Here is a 21,706-nt window from a genome sequence, read left to right on the forward strand (position 1 = left end):
CTTTTTCTTGAAATATTAATTGTATTTTCATATGCATAGACATTTTAAATTCAAAAAACATGGTCACTAAAAGGCTTGATGAATTTGCAGGGACACTTAGTGTTGATGCATTGTTTACCATCTGTTTGCCGAGCATGCTGACTGAAATTAAAGGCACCTGCCCACCCTTGCTTTTCTCACAGCTGGAGGACAATAAATGCCTTGCTTCTAATAATGCGACTATGGGTGAGGTGCACTCAGCTTGCTGTCATGTTATTAGTAGCAATCAACAACGGTCAAATCAGGTGACTTTTTGGAGGTTAGAAGGGACAGGATTGCTATAAAATCTTCTTTTATGATTTCTTGTACACTGCTGACTTTATTTTAGTGTTCTTTTTATGCTTTGCAAATTTATTATCCTCAAGTTACCCACTGTAGGTGAAAAGTCTATTCATCTAAAATGGAACATGATTGTGTTCAGGGTGTTAATTATACATTGATTATCCCGAGAGTAGTGGGTTAACTTTTTTGGTACTTAGCTTGTGTAATACATGCTTCAGTGCATCAAATGTATGCATTTATTTCAATTACATTTAATTTATTAATTAAAACGTATTTAGGTTTATAGTGTTTTGAGGTATATTTAGTGTATTCTGACCTACAGTAACCTCTGATTAACTTTTACAGAGGTTACTTTAGGTCAAACTCTAAAAACGTTGCATCTAATTTGTCTTGATATCTAGATACAAACAGCTATTTTACTGGAACACTTACGATGTCTATCTGTGCTCTGCAGATTCAGACTGTTGATTGAATTAGTTTTCTCATTGATTGGTGTGGTTGTGTTTTTACATTGGTATGAATCATTATACGGGTGGCAAACGTATATTAATATTATCCATTACTTGAATTATAAACATTATCATTAAGATACAGATCAGAGAAAATAATTTCTCTCAAATGGCTGACCCCCAAACATTTTGTTTTGACATCCTTCAGGGGGATCGAAGCATACTCAATCCCCCACAACCCCCATGTAATTCACAACCTGATTGTGTGTAAAGGAGACTGGATATTACACATACACACAAAAAATACACACAAATTTTTATTTTTTATTTTTTTAATGTCTCAAAGTCAAATAAACATGTTTCAACTTGTAATGTTTTGTTTACTGTAGTCTGTTACAAATGAACATTAGAAATCGATGTATTTAATAAATTATTTATTTTAGTTAACATATTCTGGCTATTTTTTAGATTACTTAGCAAATCAATGTAGGTTTTACAGTGTAGTTTTGGGGTAATCAGTTATTTTGTTACTGTAATCTTTGACCAGTGCTGGACTAATTCTGGTCTGTTACAGATTGAATTGACTGATAAAACATTAGATGAACAAACATTAAAAAATCTTTCAGCTTCAAAATACTATTGTCCAAACCTCCCAAATCAACAATTAGTAAATGTCACTGGATATGATGCAGACAATCTTATTTTTTACAGCTGTACATCGCCAGTGTTTTGTAGCTTGCATAATTTTTCAACCCGTACATCTCACATGTTACAGAACATCCGACATAGGCTCATTCTGAAAACGTAGCCCTATGTACGTTTCTGGAGATTGCAAATTATGTAGCCAGAAGTACGTATGGCTCGTTTTTAAAACGAATGATTTGGGGCGGTATGACTCCGTTCCTTTTCGTGCTTACCAGCTGACTGCTTACCTCCGTCTGGACGGCTCTCCCACTGTTACCAGTTTGTCCGGTTAGCTCGTCATATATGGCGACGTACTTGAGAAGCATAGAGGTGTTGACCACGAGGACAGGGTTTGGGTCCATTGAAGAATGGTTCCAGAAAGCAGGTAAGACAAAACAAGTAAAAAACTGTGAAAATGTGGTAAGATCGGAAAATGTGGTAAAAAAAAAAAAAAAAAAATCAGGCTATGGCTTTTCTTTTTCTGGACTGCTTATTAAAATTCTTAGTTGGGAAGTGAGTGGGCGGGTCAGTCGGTGCTTTTGAAAATACTATTGGTTGGGTTTAGAGAAGGAGGAGGGTGGGTCAGTCATTTAGTCAGACAACAGCTGCCTTTGGTGAATTTAAGCGAGAACAGCCGGTGCGAATGGCATCTGTGAGGGAAATTTGAGATTTCAAAAAGGTACACTGCGGCCTCTGGTGGATCCGCAAAAAACAAAAACTGAAGAAAAAAATGTACCTTTTGGGACATATTTGGTGGTCTCCAGAAATGTATATAGAGCCACATTTTTTAGAATGAGCCATGTTGAGAACAACTTGAAACCTGGGGTTTTGTATAAAAGTGATGAAATTGTCATATTTTTTTCACATGAAAATGTCCAAAACCATAAGCTTCTTGTGTGTTTCAATTGTTTTTTGTTTTATTTTTTGTTTTATTGTCATTTGTGTGCTTGTTTTAAGGGGGAGAAGTGTTTTTACCCAAAACTAACATGACAATTCTATCTACTAGAAAGTTTAGACATTTTCGAAAGGTTAGCATAAAAAGAAACTGAATATACATTTAGGCAGAATGAACTTTCATTGTGTGAACACTATGTTATTCATAAAAAAGTTATTAACTGGTAAATTCCTAATTTTTGCAATCTGATTACATAATCCAGATCATATTTATCAGTTACAATCCCACAATTTAACTTTATGCCACCATGCGTTGATCATCACTGAGAAATAGTCCGTATAAAAACGGCACAAATAAACAGCAAACTATACAATATATAAAATATGAATATTGATCGTATTCACAAGTGGAGTATTCATCGCTCTTTGATAATGATTACTGTTTTTTCTCCTTCATCAAGCACATTTTACAGCAATAATAAGATCTAAATTATAAAACATCTCATGAAGCTTTACAACCATTCTAATTTCACTTAGTTGCCGTCATTGCAATTTGACTTAATTGAAGTGACTGAAAAGCTCCTCCGTGAGAGCAATAAAGAATTCATCAAAAACACCTCTCAGCCTCCGTGTGACTGCTTAAGTCCCTAGAGAGACATGAAGGATACGAACAGCCTACAGCACCAGGTCAGGTCTCTCGGCTAGTTTCAAAGCTTCGTGCATGCTGGCTGCCGACAGTTTGCGGTTGATGTTCCGATATCGGCAGCGGATGAGATTGTTATAGGTTGTCCTGAGATCTCTGTTGAAGAATGCATAAATAAAAGGGTTGATGAGCGAGTTGGCATAACCAAGCCAGAGTAGCGTCCTCTCCACCCACAAAGGCACGCAACTACACTGCACGCCACAGATGAAGGGACGTGCCGTGGACAGCAGAAAGAAAGGCATCCAGCAGACGGCGAAAGCCCCTACAACAATCCCGAGTGTGGCTGCTGCCTTCTGCTCTCTTTTAAAGATGGAGATGTTTTTACGGTCACTTTTGAGAAGGCGAGAAAAGCTCACACACTCCTCCACCTCCCGCTGCAGTTTCAAGGCCGCAGTCACACAGTTCATGCTTTCCTCATCTTCTGCTTTAGGAAAGCCAGCGATTGTGTGTTTGGCAGCACTATCTTTCGCCACCCTGTATATCCGGTAGTACATAATGAGCATCACGGACATAGGGATGTAGAAGGCCACGGCAGTAGAGTATATAGTGTAGCCCAGGTCCTGGCTGATCAGACACACGTTGTCGTCGTTGACATTCTGGGCCCATCCGAACAGTGGGGGAAGGGTGATGGAGGCAGAGAGAAGCCACACAGACAGCACTATTTTGGCCATGCACTTTCCACTCTGTCTCACGGGATACGTCAGTGGCTTAGTGATGCCCAGGTACCTGAGAAAATGGAAAAGAGAATGGCAAAAATGAAAGGGGAAAAAAACTGACCTGTTAAAGCACATCAGTGTCAAAGAATGCATAAAGTGTTTTTCTTTGTTCTTTGGAATGTAACAATTTAACCCACTGAAAAGAACAACACACTGAAATACATTTGAAATTCTGAAATAAAAGCTTAAATAATATAAGCATTAAAGTAATATTTGTTATGTTTAGTTAGGAAAAAAAGGGTTCTGTGTGTGTGTGTGTGTGTGTGTGTGTGTGTGTGTGTGTGTGTGTGTGTGTGTGTGTGTGTGTGTGTGTGTGTGTGTGTGTGCCAAACCAAAATATTCATTCAGATAATAATAATATACAAAATAAAGTTAAACTGCAGTTTCTTTTAGTGGAAATGTACAATTATTTTGATTTAATCAATATAAATGACACAGGTTAATAATAATAATAATAATAATAATAATATATTTATATAAAGTTAAAACGTTTTCCTAATTTAGATGTTTCTGTCTTCATTATGCTGCTGCATCTTTGCATTTTACAAGTTATATTATTTATATATTATTTTTGCATTATATATTTTTATTCGGTAGGTGGAAATGTACAAAGCCTATTGAATTATTTAATAATGTAGCATTTAAATATATATATATATATATATATATATATATATATATATATATATATATATATATATATATATATATATATATATATATATACTACAGACTGAAAAAAACATATTTATTTATTTATGAACTTGTATTACAATAAAGTTTTGTCTATTTGGTCAGTTTTTATCTTACAGGTGGGAGACTTACCTGTCTATACTAATGACACACAGTGTCATTATTGAAGCGGTACAGCACATCACATCCATGGCTATAAACACATTGCAGAAAACACGACCGAAGATCCATTGTCCTCCTATGAGATCAGTGATGCTGACAAACGGCATTACAACCACCGCCACAGACAGGTCTGCAACAGCCAGAGAAACGATTAAATAATTAGAAGGTTGCTTCAGTTTCTTCACGAAACACACGGAGATGACCACCAGCAGATTCCCGCAAACTGTCAAAAAAGTGAGCATGGTCAAAACCCCTCCGATGAGCACTTTCTCAACATGTCCGTAGCTCAAAATCGGCACTCCGCATCGGGTCCCATTGTCCATGAAACTTGGAGTCGGCAAAGTTGTAGTGGTGTCGTGGATCTTATTAAGAAAGCTCACGTCCATTACTTCAGATGTCAAACTATTCACGATTGACTGAACGCGATCCTTCGTCAGTGCAGAGATCATGTTGGCTGTTGAGAGCTGTCCTTGGTTCTGAAACAATGTTGCTCTGATTATCCATCAGATATACAATCCCCAGTTAATTACATGACATTTTATTGCCACAAATACACATTAGTTTTCTCTCTCTCTCTATCTGGGAAAAACGAAGAGCATCCAACACGCAACGAGCCATACAACTTGCCAACGTGAATAGAACGAACCTCGCGCTCTTCGTGGCTTATGTTTTATTGGCGTGTGGACTGTGCGCAATGACGTGAGGTGTTTATGGGAGTGTCCAGAAGATTGACTAGTGCTAAAGTGTCTGCTCTCGGAATGCGGGGTTTTGTGACAGCACGACAATCGTCCTGAGAATGAATGAGACAAGTCATACATGACAATCTCATCTGCGTTATTCATGAAGTAGATTACAGCATCCTTTAATGAGAAACGTGGTTTAGTGTGCAAACAAAAAAAGTTATATCAGGCTACTTAGATGTTTTGTTAAATGCGTAAGTAAGTGCGCAACAAGAGGTTAGGTTAGGAGTAGGACATGCAGCTACCAGCAGTTACTTAAATGTCTAGTCATGTGACCATTTAAATAAATACATAAATAATAGACAGTCTACCTGTATATTAATAATCTGTTTGTTGCAGTTACTTATTTCATTTTGAAAAAAAAAATACAAACACTAAAGTGGTAAAAAACGTGATCGCTAATAATGAGTAAATATCAATATTAATAAAAACAAGTACAAGTTAAACATTAAATATTTAAATAAAAGAATAAAACATACAGGTTACAAAATAAATATTTTTGTAAAAGCCTACTTGATGCTCAACTTCTTTAACTTGTTCTCTTGATCTGCCTTAACCAGTGATTAGCAAATCAAGTATTCAAAATGTATTATAGCTTTATATTGATGAAACTTCATGAAATAAAGGGAAAGTGGATTAAAACCTGTAACCTATAATTAATAACACTGCATGAGTTAATGCAGGAAATTATTAAAATCTTTTTGAAATCCAGAAAACTTGAATGCTTTAATCCTCTATGGCATTGTGTTGTCATCAGGCAACAAACCAGTTTTTTGGCCCACAAAACCCTCCTTTAAAAAAAAAAAAAAAAAAAAAAAGTATAAAAAATATTACAAAAAAAGTCTAATAATAAGTCGGTGACCAATGACATTTGAAGTGGGTGTGGATTTGACCTGTCTTCTGGGGACAAAAGAGCCATTTCTGGGAACAAAGTCTGCTTGAGCACACTGCTAGCAGAATGTAAGATAGGTTTAACTTAATAACATATTTAAATATCTTTATATTAAAATATGTGTGATCTGCATGTATATGTGAAGAAGAATATTTGATTAAGAAAAAAAAAAACACTTGTAATTATCTATATACTAAAATGGTAGTTTTTCATTTGTTGCCTCTGGGCAACATTGTGCAGTTAGACCACTTTTGTAAAAACAATGTCCAGAAATGTACAGTAATTACCATGATATATATTTTTAGTTCTACTGTAAACTATTCTGCGATGCGATGGTGCAATGGGTAGCGCTCTCGCCTCACATGGGTCAGTTGGCATTTCTTTGTGTTCACTCCACGTTTGGGTTTCCTCCGGGTGCTTCAGTTTCTCCCACAAGTCCAAAGATATGCGGTACATGAATTGGGTAAGGTAAATTGTCCAAAGTGTATGTGTGTTAATGCAAAAGTGTATTGGGTGTTTCTCAGTGATAGGTTGCAGCTGAAAGGGCATCCGCTGCGTAAAGCACATGCTGGATAAGTTGGTGGTTCATTCCGCTGTGGCAACTCCTGATCAATAAAGGGGCTAAGCCGAAAAGAAAATGAATGAATAATTGTAAACTATTCACAGGAAATGGATGTTGAAACATTTATGGAGGTATAGAACAGGATTGAGCAGTTAGGCTATTCCCTCTGACAGTGTGCATGATGAGTCACAATATGTTTTAATTTAAAGATACAACTTAAACTTGCGGAAAGTCACAGTTCTGCACTGTTTATCTTTAACTCTAAGTAAACAATCCTGATTAAACTAATTGAATTCTTTAGGCTTGTTTGAAATCTATAAGTAAGTGTGTTTAAGGCAGGGTAGGAACAAAACTCTGCAGGGCAGAGGCCCGTATTCTCCATGTACGAGCGGACGCAGCCATTTGAATCTTTTTGACTGGAGACTTCCGGTGTCATTCACTTCCATTAATTTATAGAAAATGTTGCTTGATGTTGCAAGCTGATATTTTCTTATTACATTATTCTACTTGGTCTGTATAGTCATGCAAACATTTGTTCGTAGCGCAAGTAGTTTGACCGTTTTTTGCCGTTTAGTATTCCTAGTCATTTCTACAATAGGCGACTGAATTGGAAGTTCTAAAGCAATTGCGAAAACAGGCACACTTCGCATTTTAGAATAAGGTCAATACTCTGCAGCACACCAACACACCAGGACCAAGTTTGGGCACCCCTAACCTAAAGCCAAGTGGCAAAAATGTGGCACCCACTTCTTTGAAGTGATGTCATTGAAATAAACAAAACAATTTTCATTTCTTATACCTTGCAGTGACTATTTCTTAAAATAAATGCCATTTATTATGAGGGTATAGCATTTTTTGTGAATAAGGCCTCTAAAACAAAAAGAACACTGAGGCAGAGAAAGAGTCTTGGCCTCCAGTCATCATTAACTCATAGAGGTAGAATTTGATGGTATCTTCTGCTTTGCAGAATGACCTCAGCTCACATGATGGGGGGGAATGGCTGTCCCAAAAACCCTGCAGGAGAGAAATAAAGAAGTAAGGCCATGTTTTATTCAAGAGGAAAAAAAACATTGGATAGCAGGGGACAGAGAGGACAGGTAAGAAAGAGTGAGGGATGAGTGGATAGAGAAAAGGAAGAAACATTTGGAAGCACAGAAAAAGGCAGGAGAATCAGAAGAAAAGGGTGACAGAAGAAACATTAAGGACACCATTTAAATGTGTATACTGTAAGTGAAAGGCAGAATTTTTATTCACAACAGCGTGTGAAACATTGTAATGTGTGCAAATATGCATTAATTTGTTTTTAAGTAAATTATCTGAAATACAAGAAATATAAAATATAGACTATAAAAATATAATTATTGGTTTCATATAATTTTAAAAGTATTTCATAAATATTTGCTAAACTATAGTGCTTTTTAAAAATTGGGTCATGCTAGACCCCCGTTAAACAAAATCCCAGGATATCTTGCATATTTTTTTACACTGGTCTTTAAAAGCTTCAAACAGAGCCTTCCAAATATTCCAAATATTCCAAACTGAAAAAAGGAAATAGGAGACAGAGTGATTCAGAAAAAAAAATGCATTTCAAGATACACAAAGGAAAAGTAAATCTTTGCAATCTTTTCTAAAATAAAATTACTGTACAGTTTAAACATTGCTAAACAACATTTCTATCATATTATATTGTAAACTTATTATATTGTTGTTGTTTTATCAAATTTTATGTTCTATGTTTAAACTGTATTGTCGTTTTATTTTGTAGATAAGATTGTAAGGATTTATTTTCTATTCGATACTTTGACTTGTCATTTATATGGGATTTACAAAGCATGCAAAGTCTTCAATTTAGATTAGGTCACAAAACTGCATGAAGTTGCGTTAAAAACGCATTTATTGACATGCAAAGAAACTATACAGTGCATCTGGAAAGTATTCATAGTGCTTTACTTTTTCCACATCCAAATGTAACGCCTGGCATTTACTCTGACGAGTTCAATTTTAGTCTCATCAGACCAGATTATTTTGTTTCTTATAGTCTGAGAGTGATTCAGATGCCTGTTGGCAAATTCCAGGCGGGGAGTGGCTTCCGTCTGGCCATACAGGCCTGATTGGTGGATTGCTGCACAGATAGTTGTCCTTCAGTAATGTTCTTCTCTCTCCACAGAAGAACGCTGGGGCTCAGACTGAGTGACCATCGGGTTATTGATCACCTGCCTGACTAAGGCCCTTCTCCCCTGATCACTAAGCTTATGGCTTGTTTCTACTGGGTGGTACAGTACGTATTTAGTTTTTATTTGAGTTCAAAAACAACATGCAACATAACCCACATGAAGTGCAAACCTCTCATCTGTGGCTGTAGTCTTCACCAGCACATGTGTCCTCTGTTAAAGAGTAATTTTGTTATTCCGAGTTCATAAAAGTCCAAAAGGCGATGATAAACATGGCAGTTTGTTCAAGATTCAGGTTGCTGAAACAATTTGCTCCTGTGTTTTGTCAGGCATCTATATTTTTTTCGAGCTTCACTCTCGCATTTGTCCTTTTCTTTCTGAATGGATCAGATGAAGGAGACACATCAATAATCAAACACACACGTTGTTATCATCAGCTCAAGAAGTTTGTTATATCAAATATAGACACGATCGCGAGCTCCCTGGAGAAAGCGAAAACCGCTTGCACTCGACCTCATAAAACAACAACAGAACACAGCAGATTTTGTTCTTCTTGGCTTTGTGGCTGTTCATCAAGACAACAAGATTTGTTTGAGCTCGGGTCATCCATGGCTCGTTATTATATGCATATAGTATTTCCATGTAATGTCTCGGCTGTGTGTTTAAAAAAAAAAAAAAACATGGCAATTCCTTTGTTTTCATTCTGGCTAGCTCCATGAGATGTAATGTATCTTTGTAACCAATCAGCATTCAGCTACAGGTGAAGCTCAACCTTTTGGTACCCTTTCTTGTGTTTGGTACCCTTTCGAAAGGGTGCTGAAAAAGTGGTACGGTACAGTTCGGTATGCATTTTGACAGTGGAAACGACTATAAAAGCGCATCGAACCATACCGTAACGTAACACTCAGTGGAAACGGGCCATTAGATGGCGGGCCAACTCTAGGAAGAGTCCTGGTGGTTCCAAACATCTTCCACTTATAGACAATGGAGGCCACTGTGCTCATTGGAACTTTCAGAGTAGCTGAAATTTTCTTGCAACCTTCCCCAGCCTTGTGTCTCGAGACAATCTTGTCTCGTAGGTCTACAGACAATTCCTTTGTCTTCCTGCTTGGTTTGTGCTTTGACATAAACTGTCAACCCTGGGACCTTATATAGACAGGTGCATGCCTTTTCAAATCATGTCCAATCAACTGAGTTTACCACAGGTGAACTCCAATTAAGCTGCTGAAGCATCTCAAGAATGACCAGTAGAAACAGTATGTGCCTGAGCTCAATTTAGAGCGTCACCGCAAAAACTGTGAATGCTTATGTAGGTTTTTTATTTTTAATATATTTGGAACAATTTCAAAAAATCTTTTTTCACATTGTCATTATGGTTTATTGTGTGTAGAATTTTGAGGAAATAGATTAATTCAATCCATTTTGAAATAAGGCTGTAACATTAAAAATATGGAAAAAGTGAAGGGCTATGAACACTTTCCGGATGCACTGTATGCCCGAATAATAAGATATATAAATGTTAAATTCAATAGTTTATGAATCATTTACTTACTCGGTCAGAATGATCTTAAAAAACACCAACCACTCATATATGACTAATTTGTAAATAATTCAATAATTAATTTAGTTGTGAAAAATTAATCATTAACTAAGCATAAAAATAAGGAAAGAAAGAAAGAAGTGTTGTGCAATAAAATCAGTATCCTTAATCAAGCCTAAATTAGTGTAAACGATTCACTTATTATTGAGCAAAAGCAGGCCCGGATTGGCTAATCGGGAGGACCGGGAGAATTCCCGGTGGGCCGGTCCGTTTTTTGGCCGCGAGGGCCGGTGTCCCTAGCTGCAGAATCTGTTGCTCTCAGCAGTCACACTTTTTAAATGTATTTATTTACTTGACCACAGCCTTTTTTTTTCATTATTTTACCGCAACTCTTCTCTTTTCACCTATTTTGATGATTATAAAACTCAGTTGTGTCTCCTTAATAAACACAGTTATTGTGGTCCAGCGGTTAGCACGTTAGATTAAGACGCCGCGGACCCGAGTTCGATCCTCGTTAGAGAAATTTAATGTTTTCATTTTTATTGTTAAGACATATAATACTGTTAGGGTTGTTGAACTAAAGCAGTCTAAAGCAGCTGTTTTCTAAAAAAAAAGACGTGATAGTGTAATTAGAAACTGATTTGGAAATGACCTTATTTTAATATAGTCAGTCGTGAACTGAGGTGGGCCGGTCTGAGGCTTGAAACTCCAGGGCTGAAAAGGTGTCCCACTCCGGCCCTGAGCAAAAGAGATGATTGAGGCATGATTACACTTGCCCAGATCATTTGAAAGAGGCACAGGTTATCGCTTTTTATCACTGCTTATAACTTCAGGCTTACCCTATGTCAAACTGCTGTCTGTTAAATAGTACAGTCAAGTTTCTAATCTGCCTGTCCGTTTTGTGCGTTAATACAAACTGGCAGTACATTATACATTATCTGTCTAAAAAGTATAAATGTATAAATAACCTGGAGCCATTGGCCAGCTGAATTTACTAAAAAATCTTTCTCCAGCGAGCTCTCATATGCATATTAAATGTCTGGACTGGCAGATGCAATGTCCTGTATAAAAGGAGAAAGGCAGCTTTAGAAATCTGATGTATCCTACTTCCCTGTGAAAAGTAAAAACACCCAAGGGGCTAGAATTATTTCAAATTTCAAATTATAGTTTTGACAATGGTTCCTGGATTTATACAGCAGAGAAAACTTAACCATAAGAGTCAAGGTCAGGTCTTATTACAAAAACAGCTATGGAGCCCATTTTCATCTCCATCATATTACATTTATCCCCAGAATGTTCAGTGTTATGTTCAGCACAAGGACAGGTCACTGCTAAGAAGAGGAAACGATATTGATAAAAACCATTAATATAAAACCATACTGGTAAAACTATTTGTGCAGAGGACATAGACCAAGACATAAACAACAAAATTATCTACAAAAAAATGACATTAAATAATGGTACCTATTGCACATTTTGTTGACTAAAAGTTACATTGCAACTACATGCCAATTAATTCTCATTTGAGTATTAGTAGACTGTCTGCTTAATATCTGTTGATATGCTCCTTCAACACATTTAACTGACTTTAAGAAACTTTGCAAATACATGTCATCTTACACTAACCCTAGCCCTAACCCCAATCTAACAGTTTACTTATATTCTAATGGAAATACTTATATTTTAATAAGAATTAAATTCAACAAACTGCATTAAAGGGACCATCAAAAAAAGTGATACCCAAAATGTAAATAATAAGTTGTTTAATCTAATGGTTTCTAAAGCCTTCAGATTGCCTTATTATTTGTTTAATTGTTATTGTTTTGCATCATCCTCAGTTTGTCACAGCTATGTGATATGCAGATGGATAAACAGAAATTGTGGTTTACTGTAGTTCTATCTACTATAGATTTTTTTTTTAGTCTCTGCTTTAGAGTCTTTGACAGTATACAGGCATGTTTCCACCACATCGTAAAAGCAAATCTCACAAACAATTCACATTCATTAGAAACAAAGTAAACCATTTTCAAAAGGTAACGGCGACATCTTGTGGTTGAAGAAGCATTCAATTTTGTGATGCATTTGGATTTCTTGTCACATGTAGTAAAGATTCCAGTCTCCCAAAAATCACAAATATTTGTAATTTGCTTTAATACATTTCACTTTTAGTAAATGTTGTGCTTGAATAAATCTATGGTTTATTCAAATGAAAATTGGCATGTTGGCATGGGAATTTTGCACAAGATGTTTAAAAAAAAAAAGTGGCAAAATGTATGAGGACCCTAATGAAAAAGAAGTACTTCCATTTTATTAAGTATACTTAAGTATTGTAGAAGTCTATTTACGTACAGTTGAAGTCTGTACTTAACCACCTTTGATTTTTTTCCTTTTTTTTTTTTATATTTCCCAATTGATGTTATAAGAGAGCAAGGAAATTTTAACAGTATGTCTGATGATATTTTTTCTTCTGGAGAAAGTCTTATTTGTTTTATTTCAGCTAGAATAAAAGCAGTTTTTAACTTTTTGAAAAACATTTTAAGGTCAAAGTTATTAGCCCCTATAATCTATTTTTTCCCCCTTGATAGTCTACAGAACAAACCATCGTTATACAATAACTTTAAACTTTCTTGCCTAGTTAACTTAATTAACCTAGTTAAGCCTTTAAATGTCACTTAAAGCTGTATGGGAGTGTCTTTAAAAATATCTAGTCAAATATTATTTACTGTCATCAACGCAAAGATAAAATAAATCAGTTATTAGAAAGGAGTTATTAAAACTATTATATTTAGAAATGTGTGTGCGTGTGTGTGTGTTTGTGTGTGTGTGTGTAGGGGGGGGGGGGTAATAATTTATATTTCAACTGTATACTTCATGTATTAACATCTATGTACTAGTAGTAGCCGATTAAAAGTAAACTATACTGAGAATCTAATTGGGCCCACATTAAGTATATAAATTTGCAAATTGCACTTAAATGAAACAACTGCACACATAATACTGGACATGTCCCATCCAAAGCCAGATTCTTGAACCAATACCCTTGTTAAGAAAGTATACAAAGTTGTATTGAAGGTACATTTCATTTTTCAATAGTAGGCCTACATTTCAAATGTACTATCCAAACATTGTACTAACAATAAATAAATAAAAATGTATTACCACCATACTTTTATCTTTTTTTACAATACAAATTTAAACACATTCTGATCTAATTGTAATTTGATATGTTTTCTATAAAAATTTTGGAAAAAATATTGAGTTGAAATAATTGAAAGTTTTTTTATTATTATTATTTATTTAGCAGTTAATGTAAACTGTACTATTTTCACAGTGTTGAAAATGAACTTTTAAACAATGCATAGAAAGCATACATTCAAACACATTATTAAATAAACAGAAGTAGTTGTAAGCTAAGTTAAATATTGGAGCAATTTTAAGTGTACTTTTTCATCCTTGCAGTTCAGTTCCTAATTACTTCCAGAAAGTAATAATACATAAATAAAATGTGTTGAAAGGCCATTTAAAACATTTGCAAATAAAGTCTATACAAAGGTATTTTACATGAATGCATTTCAGCTTTGTATTTCATATATATATTTTCAAAAGTACTTTATGATAATACATTATAGTAATACAATATGCAGATGTGCTGGGTATAAGTATTTGAGTCCTGAACCGAAATCTGCAACTGAAATCACATACTTCCATACTTAAAAAGCTAAAAACAGTATGCTCATCGCCGAGTACTATGTTAGAATTAATAGAATTCAAAAAACTGAGAGAAGTACCCGGATGACCTACTGCTTACAGCAAGATTAAGTACACATCTATCCCATGATGTCACGCGAGAGAATTAATGAACGTGATTGCAACAACACAACAAAAAATCATACTACTTACATTCATACTATATAGAATATACTTTTCTAATGATCATATAGTAAATTGAAATTTAAATGTAGTACCAACTCGAGTAGTATGCGATTTCGGAGGCAGCCTAAGGCCCCGTTTACACTGTCAGGCCTTGATGCCCAATTCCGATTTGTTGCCTGTATCTGATTTTTTTGCCTGTCTGTTTACACGTTGTTTCAATTGTGACCCATATCCAATTCATGCATTGCCATATCATTTGCGATGTAGCACATGCATAAAGGTGGGTTTTAGCATCTGGGCCACACTAGCTTGCAAAATATGCCAAGTTTAGTATGAGCAGTGAATGGTTTAGTCCAGATTTACCCCCACGCAGTTTATGTAATGGTATAGCCCTGATGTGTGTGTATAGTTGAAGATGTAGCCTTTGCCTGCGTGCGCACCGGTGTTAGAGAGGATAAAGTTGCTCTAAGTGTAGCCTGCAGTGCGTGTATTAATAGCGACAAAAAGCAAAAGTTACAACACAAAGTTCTACAACTAAAATCTTTATGATTTTGAGGCGGAGGAGTGAAAGGGTCATCATTGCAGCATACACCTATGGTATATGTTTATCTCCACCATTCAGTGGAATTTGTGGATACGAGTAGTGGCGTAGGATTTATATCTGTTTTACTTCCACATATGAAGGAGGCCTGAAACTGGTCTGTTAATATCCGAATGCATGCGTATTTTTCGTGTTTACATGGTTATAGAACAGATCCGATCTGTGTCACATGCGAGCATAAAATCGCAATTGGGTCTCATTTAACTGGCAGTGTAAACGGAGCCTAAGTGATAAAAAAAAACTCTCAGAGGTGAGGTGAGGGAAAGAAGCAGGAATCAAGTGCAATACAAAAGATGGGTTTGTTTATTATAAAAAAAGCAAAAAGGCAACAAAACAAGCCTGAGGGGGGGAAACATTAACAAAAAACAAGCTGGATTCAGTTTGCAGGGAAGGACAGGGCTGGACAAGGCAAGGCAAGACAAGATGGAAACTGGAAACGATGTTAGCAAACTGGCACAGGACAGCAGTTTTAAAGGAGGACAAATTAGCAAACAAACATGTAAACAAAGTTAATTAATAATGGGATGAGATCCTCGAGCCCGGGGCTCCCTTCCGTTGCAAGGCGGGAGGGGAGTTTGAGCTCCAAAATGCCTTATATAGCTCGGTACAGCAGCAGCTTATTGAAGAGCCCCCCAAAATGCAGATGTAACAATGCCATATCCGGCTGCTGGATATAATATTGATAGCTTAGGAAAAGAGGCTCCTGCGGGAGCAGACAAAGTAGACTTCGGCTGGAGTCTAAGCGGGGGTGTGGGAGGGGCTGGATTGACTCCTGCGGGAGTCGAAGGTCGGATATACTCCTGCGGGAGTCAGAGCTGGGGTTGGGTGGGCTCAAGCGGGAGTTGGCAAAGGTTTTGGGCGGTAAAGACTCCTGCATAAGAGGGTGGGAGGTGGGCCAGGGGGGGCATGAAGTCCTGCGAGAGTTGAAGCTTGTTTAAGTCACTCCTGCGGGAGTTAGAGCTGAGGATTGACGGCCTAAGTGGAAGAAAGAAAATAGCGAAATGATCAACGCTGAAGAAAAAACAGTTGGCAGAGAAACTTGATGCTGGATAAGATATTATTGGGGGAATAGAAGGCTAAGGAGATAAGGGAGGAGATCAGAGAAGGGGTAAAGGTAGCCGAAGCACTCAACGCTGTAAGGAAGAAAAGAGTAGGGAAGGAGAGAGGGGGTAGGGATGGCTCTTACTGGAGGTAGTAGCGAAGGGATGGGCGGGGATAGGCTTAGAGTGACTCTTGCAAGAGTCGCAGCTCAGTTTGAATCCCTGCGGGGTTGAAAGCTTGAAAGAAAAGGTAGAAGCATACATACAATACCTGTACATACATATATGCACGACATACACGTACCCATACACTCGCATACTCATTCGCTCGCACGTGCATATGCATACATATACAAACACTCGCACATATATACATACACACATATATATGCATGTATACATGTGCACCTGCACACAACATCTGCACATGCGAACACTATGTACACGCACATGCGCACACACACAAACACGCACACACACACACACACACACACATCCACACATACACGCGCGCGCACACACACACACACACACACACACACACACGCACACACACACACGCACACACAGACACACGCACAATGTTCATTTCCACGTACGTACACTCATGCCTACATAGGGTCGAGCTTGAACCTTTATTCTGGAGTATGATGTTAGCTGGTTAGGGCTAGCTAGGCTTTCTTGAGGTGGGATTGGCTGAGGCGAATGTAGGCTTTAAAGACATTGAAGGACCAGCGGCCTAGGGTCTGGATTTGATATGAGGATAGACCTCTGTGAGCTGCTGTGTTGGCTGCGCCGATTCTAATTGAATGGCTAGAATACGATTCAGGGGAAAGCCTGAAAGGCGGAGAACTTCTTTTAAGTGTTTTTGGAACCAAAAAAGGGTTACTGGACGGTTAGCGTCATCAGTAAAAAGTGGGGCGAGTGGGTCAGACTCCTGTGATCTCCTTACATGGAGAAATGGGTGGAGAGTTTAAAAGAGGCGTGCGTAATATGTTAAAGATGTAAATGAAAATGTCCTTACCTTGCTGATCTGTTTTGCTTGCTTAATAAAAAGGGCAAGGTTTTTAGCATTCTGCAAGTTAGATCAGAAACTGTGGGGTGTATAGCGGGGTTAAATTTGGATGTAATAGCCATTTCTAAATGCTTCAGGAAGCCTAAAAAGCCAGAGTAAACTTTGTGTGTGCGGGCTGTATGCGGTGAAAGAGTGAGGGTATGGGGCAACAGCGTAAAGGATGAGGTATATGGAAGTTTCGTGAAGGTGATGTAATGGGTGATCTAGGGCAATATCATTAGAGATTAATGATGGACAGGTGTTGGATGCTGGTCTGCTTCTGGAGTCAAGAGCTGAAATTTCTGAAAAAGAGAGTGAGAGGGAATCAGCAATTTGATTTTAGCAACCTGGAACATGTTTAGGTTGCAAACAATTTTTTATTGGCTGTCGTCCAAACTAGGCGTCTTAATAAGGGCATAGTTATACTATGGTTTAGAGTTCAAAAAAGGGCAGATGATTGCTGATTTTTTGGGTAAACTGAGCATTTGTGGGGGCCACGTTGAAGCAAACCAGTGACCCTGGTAAAAGCCTCCAAACCCGGCTGAGGGGGCGGTGTCAGTGAATAAGTTAATATCCACCAGGGATGAAACTAAGTCGCTTTAGAAAAAGGAACAGCCGATCCATTGCTTAAGAAAAGAAATCCACAAGCTGACCTCATTGCGACTGGGTTTAGAAAGAGTTATTGTATCTTCTAAACCTGGGACCGAGTAGGAAAGCTGAAGGAGGTGTTTAATAAACGGGCGCTTTAGTGCATGTTTGTTTTTCGAGGAAATTTGAGATAGGGAGATTATGCGGTTGGTTTTCTCTTTAGGAAGGGATGCTTGAAATTATATGAATCTAGGTTGATGCCCAGGAGTTCTATGGAAGTGCTGGGAGGAGAAAATAGTCAAGGAGATGGATAATGTGTGGGATTTTGCAGTTATTAGATAAAATCCAGCAAAATGCTTCTAAAAGCATGTCGAAAATTTGTCGGACTGCAAGGTAAAATTGTGGGTGCCAATTGATGCTGAAAAGATGCTAGAAGTCTGGGTGGATTGGTATGATTTTGAAGGCGGATGAAATATCAGTTTTCACTAGCCAGGCGTTGCAACCGGCTATGATGAGGGAAATGGCTCGGTTTATGTCGTGGTAATTCTGCAAGTATTTATCTGAAGGAATAGTGCTGTTAATGCTAGGGAATATAGAATTGTGAGAAGTGGAGAGATTGATAATCATGCGTCTTTTGCTAGAGAATTTTCTAGTCGCAAGGCCGATAGGACTAATACGAGAAACACTGAACGGTGGGGCGGGAAATGGTCCTATCATGAATTTATTATTGTTTTCTTTTTTGATTAATGAATCCACTGTTTCAGGTTTGGTAGTTGCGGAATGTAGATTGAGACAGAATACGTTTATGGAAGGGAGAGCTGAAACGCCCGAGTTAAATCCATGGGTTAGACCTATAATCAGAAATCAGAGAAGTAGTATCAGAAAGACAATGCAATTCAAAGCAAGTTAAGAAATATGGCATCAAGGTTGTGGGCTATGCGAGTGGAAATGTATCCTTTATGTAGAGTGTGATAGTATTTGAAATGTATGTAGAGAAAAGAGAGAATCTGAAATTATTATAAATTATATAACAACATCAAACTCTGAATTTATAAGTAACCACTTAGTAGAAAACGAGTGGTAGGAATGTTGTTATGGTCTTTACTTTAATCCATGATTAAATAACATCATAACAACATAATCTCAATGTGATAAAATGACGAGCATATCTGGCCCAATTTATTCACGAGATATTTGTAGCAGAGTTCATTCATAAATTGTCAAGAGAAGGCAGGACCATGCCGAGTTGGGAGCTCATTAGATGGTGACACTTCTCTTTTCAGCGATTGGCTCAATGGGGTGTCAATCAAAGATCGGAGGCCATTTTGTTGACCAAAAATGGCTAGTGTTTATGTGTAGAAGACACTGCTGCTCTCCAGTGACTGCTTGGATGATAACACGCCGCGGATCAATGCTTAAGGACTAGATTGCTTGGATCTTTGCAGTCAAATTACTTATGAATGTTATGGATCTGTGGGCATGCGGGACTTAAAAAGGTGAGTTATTGGTTGAAATCTTCCTAGTCATGTGAGTCTTGTCTTTCAAAAGATTTATAAACGTTTAGTCTTACAAGGGAGTAGTTATTTGCGAGGCTTCCCCTTAGTGCATGCAATATACATTACAGCAGGTGCACCGCTAGGAGAGTTAGGCTTCATTGTGATGGCTTGATTCGCTGGCGTCTTGAGTGTTTTTATCAGAGTTTGTGGACGTTGATCGAGTTTTGACTGTGATCTTGCTGGAGAATTGGGTTGAAGACACAGCGTATGTGTTGTGTGAGGCACTTTGAAGTTGGAGGTTTTAATTTTTTTGTTGAAATTGTTGTTGGAGTATAGTTGGAGATGTAGTTGTTGTTGTTTTGAAGTTGTTGTAGCAGTAGCAGTTGGTTCAGAGCAGAGCTGTCTTCAAAACGAAGATAGCAGTGGAATGTAACCCAGGGTATTTATACTAGTTTGGGAGCCGTCTGATTGGAGCATTGTGAATTGGATAATGCGGATCCAGGCGCTAGCAATCATAAGCACGTGATCCTCTCGATATTAGTTTATACATAAACTTCACTTATTGAACAACTTCCATCTTACAAACTTCATTCATTTTCATTTTCTTTTCGGCTTAGTCTCTTTATTATTATACTGGGGTTGCCATAGCGTAATGAACCGCCAATTTTTACAGCACATGTTTCACGCAATGGATGCACTTCCAAACCAAAACCCATCTTTGCGAAACAACCAAACCCACCCATTCACTTATATACTACAGACAATTTTAGCCTACCCAATTCACCTGTATCGCAGTTCTTAGGACTGTGGGGGAAACCGGAGCACCTTGATGAAACCCACGCGTATGCAGGGAAAACATGCAAACTCCACACAGAAACGCCAACTGACCCAGCCAAGGCTCGATCCAGCAACCTTCCTGCTGTGTGGCGAAAGCACTACCTACTGCGCCACTGCGTCACCGGCTACAAACCTCCAAACAAACAATTAGCGTTTTATGCCATGTCTACCTTTTACACATCATGCTTATTAAAAGACTTAAAATATTTTACTGCATTTTATGATCTTTTTTCTTAATTGTTTGCATAGGTTTATTTTTGACATTTTTCATACAGACTCTTTACTGTTTACAATAGGGGTGTCAAAATAAATTGTTTATTTGGTGCACTGCGATGCAGACATCGAAAATTCAGTATTGGTTCAGTAGTAATCATGCATTCATTCATTCATTTATTCATTCATTTATTTTCTTGTCGGCTTGGTCCCTTTATTGATCTGAGGTCGCCACAGTGGAATGAACCGCCAACTTATCCAGCACGTTTTTATGCAGCGTATTCCCTTCCAGCCACAACCCATCTCAGGGAAACATCCACAAACACTCATTCACACACTCATACACTACGGACAATTTAGCCTACCCAATTCACCTGTCCCGCATGTCTTTGGACTGTGGGGGAAACCGGAGCACCCGAAGGAAACCCATGCAAACGCAGGGAGAACATGCAAACTCCTCATAGAAACGCCATCTGAGCCAAGGTTCGAACCAGCGACCCAGTGACCTTCTTGCTGTTAGGCGACAGCACTACCTAATGCGCCACTACGTCGCCCGAGTATTTTTCAAAATACTTGCACAAAAAAACGTAGAAACGGTTTCACTGTTTTGTTGAAAACTTTCTTTGTTTCATGGCAAGGTTGACATTTACAAGGAATTGCTCTTATAATTGTTCCATGATCATTTATTTATTATCATACATATTCCTCTTTTACTCATTTTATTTAAGTTTAAACAGTAAATAAACTTAAAATTATCCTTGGTTTATCTACCTTCTGAATAAACCACTCTTCGCTGCATGGTCTCACAGAAACTGAATTGTCGGAGCTGATTTTGTTTCAGCTCACTTACTAAACATTTTAGAACTAAGACATCTTTATGGTTTACTACATAGCTTCAATGAGTTTTATCAAATTTGTACATATCAGGGGGCGCATGCGCGGAAAGCATGGAATAGTCGCGTTTTTTTGAGCTGCTCTCTGATAACATTGATTTTCGAATATAACTCCATCTTTCGTGTCTTTATTCTATTTAATAACTATCAGTCATATCTTGCATTTATTCTTAATAGTTGGAAGTAAGATTTCAACAACCTTTCCTGATTCACCTCGTGCTCAATCATGGCGTCTAGAAAGTCTTCAAAAACCGTGACTGCTGTCAGGGATGAAACCACCGCGTGTGACACTCTATCTCAGGCAAATGTGAGTGTTATACTGGCTGCAATAAACTCGCAAGGCGACAATCTGAAGAAATTAATAGACGAGAAGATGACCGCTTTGAGTGGTCGGCTGGATACACTGGATGCGGCAATGGTTAATTTGCAGTCGGAACAAACTGGCTTTAATCTAAAATTAGTGGACGTGGAAGAAGCACTGAATGAGGTGGACTGACGCGTCAGAGAAACTGAAAAAAAGTGCCAGGAACTGCAAGCTGAGAACAAATCATTATGGACTAAGCTGAATGACCTGGAAGGCCGAT

At 37.7% G+C, this 21,706-nt stretch overlaps 2 protein-coding genes across 2 annotated transcripts in view; both read right to left on the reverse strand.

Moving 5' to 3' along the window:
- The window catches only part of LOC147841358 (uncharacterized), a 206,412-nt gene that overhangs the window by 23,367 nt on the left and 161,339 nt on the right, over positions 1–21,706 (reverse strand). The window lies entirely within an intron of this gene.
- On the reverse strand, positions 1,145–5,779 carry htr7 (5-hydroxytryptamine receptor 7). Its single transcript, XM_087276072.1, has 2 exons — positions 4,593–5,779; positions 1,145–3,777 (listed from the first exon to the last, which is right to left on the reverse strand). Exons 1-2 carry the CDS (start codon positions 5,069–5,071, stop codon positions 3,024–3,026), a joined length of 1,233 nt encoding a protein of 410 aa, XP_087132198.1. The 5' UTR covers positions 5,072–5,779; the 3' UTR covers positions 1,145–3,023.

The sequence above is a fragment of the Danio rerio genome, chromosome 12 (assembly GCF_052040795.2).
Source record: "Danio rerio strain M-AB ecotype USA chromosome 12, GRCz13ab, whole genome shotgun sequence".
NCBI lineage: Eukaryota > Metazoa > Chordata > Actinopteri > Cypriniformes > Danionidae > Danio > Danio rerio.